At 30.6% G+C, this 11,245-nt stretch overlaps 1 protein-coding gene across 1 annotated transcript; it reads left to right on the top strand.

The window, feature by feature from the left end:
* Positions 1-177: 177 nt before the first annotated feature.
* On the top strand, positions 178-11,214 carry LOC109546532 (SET domain-containing protein SmydA-8). Its single transcript, XM_019917523.2, has 10 exons — positions 178-1,457; positions 2,579-2,700; positions 9,144-9,284; positions 9,347-9,510; positions 9,614-9,819; positions 9,881-10,075; positions 10,129-10,255; positions 10,319-10,436; positions 10,519-10,778; positions 10,938-11,214. Exons 1-10 carry the CDS (start codon positions 1,434-1,436, stop codon positions 11,180-11,182), a joined length of 1,602 nt encoding a protein of 533 aa, XP_019773082.1. The 5' UTR covers positions 178-1,433; the 3' UTR covers positions 11,183-11,214.
* The last annotated feature ends 31 nt before the right edge of the window (positions 11,215-11,245 follow it).

Here is an 11,245-nt window from a genome sequence, read left to right as displayed (position 1 = left end):
AAAAAGACATTGATTGAAAAGCTTTTTGGTATGCAAGTATATTTTCTTAAATTTTTTTGATGTTACAAGGTGTAAATTGATAAGTATTTTATGTTATTAAACTTATTTTAATGAATGGTAGAAAAATTATCATATAATACAGTTAAATTTTTACATTTATTTATTTATTAATAAATGTTGAAAAAAATGTAATTTTTAAAATACGAAATTTAAGCTAAATAACTAACGCAAAAGACGCAAAAATAGTGCAAAGTCTTGAAGAATCGCGGCTCCCTCCCTTTTTTTATAATATTTACTGTCGTTATATACCTGTTCTCACTTTTATTAACATTTTACCAGACAATCATCAAATACTCAAGCAGAAATGATAAAAAAACGAAACATTTAAGACCATTTACATACAAAGACAAACCAGAAACTTCAAAAATATGAAATCATACAAAGAGTAAACGCAATAGAAGAAACTTAACTATCCATACAGAATACTTGAAGTTTGTAAATTTTAAATTTTGCAACAACAATTCTAATATATTTTAAGCATAAAGCAACTATCCCAAAATAAACATTGTTAATTACATAGCTTGTCCATCCTGTCCAAATAATCTAAACTTTTCTTCACAAAAAAGGTTCACGAAAAGTATTAATTGAAAGCTTTTTGACTGCGCTGCGGCACAGAAATGACATATCGGTATTTAGATGAATATTCTTCCGTTGCTATTATTTATGTAAAATATAAAAATAAACGCAAATTTTTACTACCGTATTGACAACATATTCAACGCACCTGTTTCTCGCAATCCTTCCGACATAAAAAAATAAAAATAGGTTTTAATGAGAAAACGATCCAGATCATCTGCTGTCGTACGGAACAGTGCTGATGTTTGCGATATATGAAGACTATCGTTAACTTTAAAATAAAATCTTTGTAGAAGCAGTTTTATCCAGTTTTATTGTGGTATCGGAAAAACGTCTTGGGTTTTAACTAAAATCATCCCAGTAAATGAAAAAGTAATATGGTATATACACTTAAACACCAGCAAGAAGAATAAAAACAATAAAATAAAACGCATTTTAAAAACTGTTTCCAGCCGAAATAGCGAAACAACATACAATAGAAGATCATGTCGTAACCTTTTGAAAGAAAGCATGATCAATATTGAGCTTTTTTCATAGATCCTTCTCGGACAATGGTCTGGAATGAAATATCTTAAAATACAACGATGAGCCGGCACACGCCAATTTGTTTTTAGGATTAAGGCGCCGATAACTTCGGTGGGAAAACAAACTTTTGCGGCGGGAATTGAACAAAATCAAAAAACTCGCGTCGGATTTACACGGTCGCGTTCATGCTAAATACCGACATTGTTCTTATATCATAAAAAAAGATCAGTACATTTTCCTAAAACAATTATTGTGATTTTTTGCATTCAAAAATGAGTAGAAGTCATAGGAGACGGGTAAGTCGCTAATATTTGCAAATAATTTGAAACAATTCACAGTCCATTCATTATATTCAATTCAGAAAAAAAGAATCCTTAATAATGAATTAGGTTCTGGCTACATATGTTCAACTGATAATGGCTTCTTTATTATTTTCATTATATTCCACTTTATATATAAAATATTCTTAAACTTATTACACATTTATCTCATAGAATTACAAGTCATAAAAAATAAAACCAAGTTTTAAAGTCGAAAAATTACCATAGTCTCAAATCAGTGTGAGATTTGCGACTTTCAATCTGTGCTCAATTCAAAATTTGAAATATTTTATTTTGCTTTCTTGTCGAAAAAATATTAAGTTTTCCAAACTTAAACAAAACTTTAGAGAGAGAATACAATATTTAATTTGCTTACACGGATACAGTTTTTTAAAATCATAGTAAAATTTATGTAGCACTGATTAATAAACACATTATTATTATTATTGTTATACAAAATTTGGCAGACTAAAAATTTAGTTTAAAGACAGCATAGTGGAATACATTTTATTTTATTTTCTTGCTAATTAGTGTGGTCACAATTTTACGCGTATTTGTATTTTCTATTTATTTGCAAATTGTCTTAAACATCTTCCTTTTTTGTTAGTAGTAATCCTCAAATTAAATAACAATTAATTACCGTTCCTTCTATCGTAAGGTTTCAGTCAGTGCTTCATCGATCATAATCAATCAATCGAATCATAAAATAAGTCAATCCTGTCTCAAAATCAGCCTTAACTTACGAGTTTTTAGCACGATAATTTAAGCAATTACATTTTATTTCGATTTGCTAACAAATGAATATCTGTTTTCTTCAACTTAAAATTCTATAATTCCTTCAAGTGCAAAATATAACCAATATGCTTCAGCATTAGAACTGCACAAATTAGATATCTTTAAAAACTAAGTGTTGTTTGTAGTTTTTTATAGTCTGATTTAATAGTTTTAAACTGTATTTCTCTTTATATTTCCATATACTAGGAAGAAAGACCAGTTTAAATTAAAACACACATTTCATTACATGCGATGATGAAAAAGTGTATTACAAATTTATGGAAACTGTCTGCAATGATAATGATTTTCTTTGTTTTATCTAGAGAAGTCGGTCTTCTAAAGGCTCGAGATCCACTACAGATGGAAGTAGTTTTTTGGAAGATATTTCAGAGGACGGGGGTGAAGGGCCTAAATATGAAATTAAAACGTCGAAAATAATGGGCAGGTAAAAATAATAATTAAGTTAATTAACACTAACGAAAATTGCAAGTTCAGATATCATAAACTGTATACGAAAAAATAACACAAGGCTTGAAATAAATGGGCTTAAATATTTAGCGCTTATGAATCTAATAAGCAATAATTTAAGTAGTATTCACAAGCAAGTACATTTCTAGGTCGTCGGATTTATAAAGTATTTTCAATGTAAGTTTTGGCAAGCGTAAGGTAATTTTCGGAATAATGCAAAATATATAGAGATAATTTTCAACTAAACTAAAATACGCAACTCTGTAACTATTATTTCATGTCAGGGGCATCGCATACACACCGAGTGTACTAATTTAACGGCATTTTAAAATATTACCTTAATTACAATAATTTCAAACTTGCGGCAAACGGTTTTTAACATTTAAAATAAAAACATCAAAACGTCATTTTAACATCCAATATTCCAGTAACAAATAAAACTCATATTTTTTTTTCCAAAACAGAGCTTTACAGATTGAGTGGTTTTAATTGCTGTGACTAAATATTTAAAATTGCCTGTATTAGTGTGACCAAACATTTATAAATGAAGCATTTTATATTTTCTTTCATTGTGGCGACAAAGTTCTTGACTTCACACTAAAACACAGTAATTGGGTCTGAGAATTACTATGTTTTAGAATTATTTTAATGGGATGTTAATGACCATTTTTTAAATCCTCAAGTGTATTTTTGCTTTGTAATCATTTGGATTCTGTCTGTCCAACAGCCTTAAAATACAGTTGAAAGTTATTTCCACTGCACTAATTTTGTCTGAAAATATCTTGTATTCTATACTGAATTCTATATATTTTTTTTACAGTGTTAATTTTAAAATTTGGTATTTCTTACCAACAGGACGTGTGATTGTACACGGATACAATTACGCACCACATATCGTTAGGCGGGCTTCAAATAACATTAGAAAACCTGAAATAATACACAGTAAAGAGTGTGTATTTTTTTAGCAATTTCAATAATTGCCACGTTATATAACGAGCCATAAATATCACCAGAGGCATTTTGAATTTCAACCGAATTTCACTTATCGATTGGCAGAGTTAAGAAAATTTTGATGACAGCCTTATTGCAACCTTCAGCTTTTCAAATTATTAGCTATCTGACCTAAAACCGAGAACGCTCTAGAACTTTTATTTTAATGAGATGTGAATTTTTTACTATCTACTAACATGACTTGAAAAAAGTATAGGCAAAACAACTTGATAACTGATATATATTCCTAAACAAAATCAATTAAATGAGAGTGTGTTCGACGAGCCAAACCGCAGTGTTTAACGATATATTGGAATATATGCGCATTAAAAACTCATAAAAATTATTCAATCTTTGATCAATAAATCATAGAATACACGAAGTTTGGAGAAATTATCAACTTCAAACATTTTTCATTTTTATTTTTTATAAATGTATTAATTTATCCTATTGAATGTAAACTCGCGAAACATTTTGCAAAGATATAAAGTATTTTTGAAATGTTCTTTGAACGGACAAAATCTTTCAAGTATCTTAAAAGGTTTTTTAATGCATCTGAGCATTCAGATCCAGACTATATTTACGATATTTAATAAACATTCAGTCAGTCTGACTTTGTACTTTACTTTTGGGGAACCCACTTGTAAAAAACCATAAACATGTGAAAATCAGTACAAAAATATATGATAAATATTTCCTTATTGGAAAGCAAATTCCAAATAATTTACACCATCAGGCAAATTTTCTGAACTACTAATATCGCGTATGATTTAAGCACGTAGGTGAAAATTTATTTTTGTAACAATTTGTGTAATGATCCAGTTTAAAGTTAACAGTTCCTTGATAAATCGTTTATTTTTATTATATGATAAACAGTCGTTACGTCGAAGAGAGCATTGTGGGGGAACTAAAAATGTTGTTGAGAATATTGCGATATGACCGAAGGTACCTATACGTCGGGATTCACTAACTGGAAATTCTAGGCAGGCATATTAATACATTTATCTTTAAGCATGATTATAAGAAGAAATTCTGGGGATTTTCAAATTAAGTGGAAATAAGTAGCAACATCATAACTATAATTAGTCTCTTTCCAGAAATCTGGGATTTTACTTCCTATCACTTTCCGCACATTTTATTGCAGAAAAAAGATTAAACATATTTTGATAATAATGGCAAAAGTCTTAGTTGAACAAAATTTCGTTGCAGTGTGAATAACATTTTCTCTCACGTTCTTCTCCCGTAAAAGTTAATGTTCTTATAACAACAATTTTAGAGCCTTAATACGTTCCTTGCTGTTTGTTAGTTAACAGGAACAGATTTGATGAATTAATTTAATATTTGTAACATTCTGCAGGTCTCACACATTTTTTTAAGTTTCTGGCCAATTTGAATCAGGTATCGATCCTTTTCGCTCAATGCTAAGAACATTTTCGCGTAATTTTTACGCCGGGTATTTGAACGTTCTTAATTACGCCATCCGGGCTAAATATTTGAGGAATCTTTTTGATCAGTTTTAATTTAGATTTTAAATATAATAATACGTCACAGGCGCCATTCAGAAGCCCATTTTAATCTCATATTAGCATTACCAAATCGAAAGAACGAAACTTTACATTGCACACTTTAGATTAACTGCACTCAGTTTTTTTCCTATAAATAATTATTGTGGGAACTTGCTGAAATAAACTGTATGCTCAAATTAAAGGATTGCTGATTTCTTATTCAAATTTAAAAAAATCTTATATCTGCACTTCGGACATAAAGTTTATTGTCTTTCGCTTAAATAAAAGTGATTAAAAACCATTTACATTTAATATAACCCAGAAATCTAATAGGAAACAGCATATATACCGGGCGGTAAAGATGTTTCCTGAATCACCATTATTTCTACATCACCGATTGCAAAAGTAATTAGAGCCACTGATATTTTCGAAATAATTTTAGCTAAAGCAGGATGTCGCGGAAATATCTGACAAATTAAACATACGTTTTTTTAAATGTTCCTTATCTACTAGTGTTTTCAAATTTTATACCAGAGTTAGATAGACGTTCTTGAATTTTTTAAATTCCATTAGCAAAATAAATGAAAATAACTCCGGTTTTAAATTTGACTTAAATGTGCTTATTGCAACGTACTAAGATCACAAAAAGGTATTAAGAATTTTCTTTTTTATTCGACAACATTTTTAGAAATGTATTCCCCAACAGTGAGAACTTTAGTGATTTTGATATGCTGAATCTAGACCTGAAATTAAAACTGTCAGAATTTCATCATAAACGTATAATTGGGAGGCTACAAGTACAAAAAAAGCTCTAACTTTTTTTAATATTATAAATCAATCTTTTTTCTACAAATTGTGGAAATCTGAAGTATTTTACGAAGAAAAGGTACTCTTAATTTACTTCGCGCAGACGCACCGTTTGCCAACTAAATTACTTTAAAAATATTACTAGCTAGCGTTAGGGAGCATTTTTTTGATACATGTTCATTTGAAAAATTAATGTTATTTTTTAGAGCAGATTTTACTGTTTCAGTTTGACCACCCAATTTTGGGACACCGTGTATATTAATTTAAGAGCAACATTGTAAAAATAGAATCTAAAGGATATGATTTTCCAATAAAACTTAAACTCCTTTGAATATTTTTTACAAACTTCTTTTTGGGTATTTCGCCTCAAAAATTTTTGAGGCGAAATACCCAAAAAGAAGTTTGTAAAAAATTAATCCGCCTCAACAATATAGAACTTATCCTTTGAATATATTTTGCATAATTTGCTGGTTAATCGATTTTTAATTACACTCGGTAAAAATTATAACAAAAATATATGAAAAAGTATATTAAATATATTTTTTTGCTGTTAAACATCCAAAGTTACTTTGCTTGTTTGTAATCATTCGAAATTGTAATAACTGAAATGAGCATTTTTTTAATATTTGCATGTTAAAGTTGTGACTAAAAATAAAAATTGAGGCGAGCGCTTCTGAAAATTAATTGTATCTTTAAGTATTCCAATATATCAGGAACACGTAACGCTGTCTATAATAAAACCAGCAAAATCTAGTTTCTGAAAACGCACGATTATTTTTTAATATAATTTAAATACACAATTCAAAAGAAAAAAATTGCTTTTCTCGATTTGCTCAAAATATTAGACAAATATCGCTTATCCATCATCAAATGCAAAGTTTACTTTGCCTTGTACACTCTTATTAATAAAATAGACAGCACTGTTATTAATAAGCTGTAACGAAGCGACGTATTTAAAATTAGATAGAAATCTAAGGATTTTGTATAATAGTAAACGATAACCACATTACCAAGGACAGGACAATATTTGGGAGCGTCAATACAAATTGCATATTATTATCAGTGCTTATAAATAGACAACCTATTTATTAATGGGACATTTTATTCATGTCCGTGCTTTGTTCACACCTACAATAATAGGCTCACTCATTAGACAGTTTACATTTTCTCATTAAAAGCTTGTTTTCAAAATGTTTTGTCAACAAACCCACGTATCATTGAGGGTGCCAATTATTACGTGCTTGACGAATTAGCCAATCATATCATATCAAACAATAAGAAATTTATTTAAAAATTAGAAATTGATTTAAGACCATTGGCCAGCTAAAGTTTAGGCTAATCTGCATTTCACAACAGTATTTTTTGTATGTTTACGAAAAATCCCCAAAATCTGATCACAATCAAAATATTGTCTACCGAATGTGAATTTACTGGATAATTTAAAAAGTTGGCATCTTAAACGATGCCTGTTTTTATTTTTTAATGTATTTTTAGTGCGCTTTTGTTATTTTTAGCCAATATGTATAATTCTTCCTGGAATTAAAGATGAACGACTTGCTGGACTTTTTATATTGCATTTTGGTAATTTTCCTGGACACTTGGCTGAGTTATGAATCGAATAACCGAGATGAAATAAATTAATCATGTGTACCCACAAAATATCTAATCTGTTATTGCTTACAACCAGTATAAACTTTTATTTGAATATAATTTATTCAATATGCTTATAACCACTTGATAAGCCGCTGCTTTAATACACCGTCCTGTATATGTAATGTTCTAAAACGAGTATAAAGAATATGTAGACTTTAATTTAATTTAGTAACTTTTCAGATAATTTGTTTCATGTGAAGTTTAATTGTTGCTTATTTTTACATATTTTTTAAATTAAGATATCGACAAGATCTTAAATAGTCACTTGTAAACTCTCACATAACTTATTAAAAAAGTAGCTGGTTCCCAAATGATAACAGTCAGCTTCGATCAAGATCATTCATTTTACCAAGATCAACATTCAGATTTCCAATATTTGAAGCTCAATTTAGAAAACACTTTAACTTTGGCACTGTTTTATTAAACTTGACTTAACATTATCGGATGTCCACACAACCCATCACGTTTAAGAATTTGAAAATATGCATTTGCGAATATTTATATTAGCGTCAAGTAGGCATTTCGCTTCTAATATTAAATTTCGAAAAATTCGCAACTTTGCAATATGTAACCAATATTTTTTATTCGCAAAATACTACTCAGAATGTTGAGATAAAAGCAAACACAAATGTACGTCTATAACGCGAAATGACATCGTTGTATTAATAATTTTATGCAGTCAAACGTTTTGGCTGCAGTCCAAACAGCGCAACAGCTGGATTATGTAGAAATAATTTTATTGAGATTTGCTTTTTAGTGGACTATTTACAAAATCAACTGAATAAAATCGCAATTATTAATATTTAGTATCAAGATAGATATTTAGTATCAAGTAGTCAAGATGTATGTTTTATAACGGTCGCATAAATATTTAATTATCGAGTGTATATGTATAAATAATTTCGGGCCGCGTTCATTTAGAGGTCTAATTTAGATTATTTTTTAATTTTTAAAGAAACGTAATAATCTGCAAATTTAGCTTCAACATAAGAACTATTTAATTATCGACTGCATTGCAATATTTCCGATCTAGATTTGAATTCGATTTATATTTCTCCCTTTCTGGGTCAAATTTGAGGAATTTCCCAAGCCAAAAACTGAAATGTATGTGCCCCGTATTTAATCATCCAGAAATAAAAAAACGCTTTTTTCAAATATGAAGTTTACCATGTAAAATAGGATGCAGTGGCTGTTTCTCAATTAGTGCATTTGGACACGTATACGCCCAAAATTTAATTAAAGAGTACATTTACATATCATGTATGTATCATTTTTGAGTAAAACGTAATAATCATAACATTGAGTTCTTATTCAATCCAAAAGTGCAAAGACCAGAAATGAAAATATACCGGCCGCCAGTAAAATAAAAGGGAGTCTCAGTCAAAGGCTTGCATTGATATTTCTCTTAGGACAAAAAAATTCTTACCATTGGCTCCTTCAGACAAACTCATCAGTTTTGTTGCAGATACATTGTGGCCAAAAAAGATATTAAACCGGGCGAAGTAATAATTTCGGAGGAACCTCTTGTGATCGGCCCATGCACGGATTGTAAGGTACAATGTCTTGGATGCTATAAGGATTTGGAAAAGGAAATTAGATTATTCAGGTTGACGATTGAACACAATGACTCCAAACACAGTGATTGTTATTTTGTTAAAATAATTTTAGATGTTCAAAGTGCGGATGGCCAATGTGCTCGAAACAATGTCCTGGAATCAAGAAGCATCACGGCCATACTGAAATAGAATGTACAATTTTGCAGGAATGTAAATCGGCATCTTTTTTCAACTATGATGATTTGGAGGATTTGCGTACTCATTTCCAAGCAATAGGTGAGCGCTCTGCATTAAAAAAACAGCCTAAAGTGTTGCGTGAAAATGAGCCACTTAAAAGCAAATAGTAAATTTAAATTGCTTAACATTTTTTTTCGTTTAGTTCCCTTAAGATGCTTAATACTAAAGACAACAGACCCGGAAAGATATGCCATTCTTATGGACATGGAAAGCCACAACGAGATAAGGCGAAATATTCCCGACTTATGGGCGCTCAATCAGAGCAGGGTAGTGAATAGGATAATAAAACACTGGAAACTTACCGAATTTTCAGAGGAGGAGATCCATACGATTTGTGGAATATTAGAGGTAACTACATATCTAGAGTTACTAAATCTCAATTTGTGTTTTCAATTTTCAAATATTTCAGGTAAATACTTTTCAAATAGGCCAACAAGGAATAAATATTAGAGGTTTATATCCAACCTCTTTTCTACTGTCTCACAACTGTGTACCTAACACAAATCATACTGATGAAGAGGATACGTATGAGCTAACAATAAGGGCTTCAACCAAAATTCAGGAAGGACACCCCATAACTCTAAGTTATGCATATACATTGCAGGTCAGTATTTGGCAATCTGTGGTTCACTATCCGAATTGAAACAAACTTTTCAGTGTACCTCAAAAAGACGAGAACACCTTCTAGAAAATAAGTTTTTCGAATGCAGATGTGAGAGATGCTCGGACCAGACTGAATTGGGCACCTATTGTGGAGCGTTAATTTGCCCGAAATGTGATAATGGTAACTGATCAAAATCAATTTTATGAAAAAAAACATTAACATTTGAAGCTATGTGCATTTAAGGTTTGGTGCTCTGTGATAATCCTCTAGATTTTGATTCAACTTGGAGCTGCAATAACACTGCGAAATGCTGTGCGGGATACTCCATTTCAGCTACCTCCATGAATTTGCTGTTAAACAGGTATGTTTCTTACAACAAAGTTTATATAAAATTACGAAAACCCTTTAGTGTATGCTTCAAACTTTACTCAAACGTGTTCCAGAATATCTGACGAAGTGGATCAAATTGACTGCAATGACATAAAATCCATGGAATTATTCTTGGAAAAGTACCGAAATGTCTTACATCCCAACCATTACCTGTGCCTGGGAATCAAAATTTATCTCAGTCAAGTATACGGACGGATTTCGGGATATATCATACAGGAACTGGATGAGAAGCCTTTGCTGAGAAAAAAGGAGATTTGCAAGGAAATTTTAAGTGTCTTTGATGTGATAGAGCCGGGTTTAACTCGAATAAGAGGTGAGAAAGTTACTTATGTCTAAAATCCCAATTTTAAGCGGTCGTGTCAAGTTTAGAGAAGAGTATCTTCTTTAAATATTAGTTTTGAAATCAGTCACAACTCGAATTGGTCAATATCATCATTCCCTATAAATACTGAATAAATCATATCAATTTTAGGAGTTACCCTCTATGAAATCCACGCCCCAGTCATGATCCTGCTGACACGCCAAATGGAATCCCAACCCATATCAAAAAATCTCATCAAAGCTACTTTGAAGGAAGTTCTTAAGTACTTGATCGAAGCAGAGATCATTTTGAGTCACGAGCCGAAAAATTCCGTCGAAGGCATTATGGGAAAGGCAGCCAGAGACGCCATTCTTCAAATAAAGGATTGGGAGAAAATTGTGGGAAAAATCAGATGAGATAAATAAAATATACTATTTTCATTTGAGGATTGCAGATGATATTCTTTCAGCAAAAAAAAA

The sequence above is a fragment of the Dendroctonus ponderosae genome, unplaced genomic scaffold (genome assembly GCF_020466585.1).
Source record: "Dendroctonus ponderosae isolate FM_Combo_2020 unplaced genomic scaffold, Dpon_F_20191213v2 Dpon_F_20191213_2, whole genome shotgun sequence".
Lineage (NCBI taxonomy): Eukaryota > Metazoa > Arthropoda > Insecta > Coleoptera > Curculionidae > Dendroctonus > Dendroctonus ponderosae.
Note: the sequence above shows the minus strand (reverse complement) of the source record. Positions and strands in the feature narration are given on the sequence as shown.

Bases quoted from the DNA above. Each gene is read 5' to 3' on its own strand.
- LOC109546532 (XM_019917523.2), top strand. From the start codon at position 1,434: ATGAGTAGAAGTCATAGGAGACGG. The intron at 9,511-9,613 runs GTGAGCGCTCTG...TTTTTCGTTTAG, and splicing joins TACTCATTTCCAAGCAATAG to TTCCCTTAAGATGCTTAATA. The intron at 10,256-10,318 runs GTAACTGATCAA...TGTGCATTTAAG, and splicing joins TTGCCCGAAATGTGATAATG to GTTTGGTGCTCTGTGATAAT.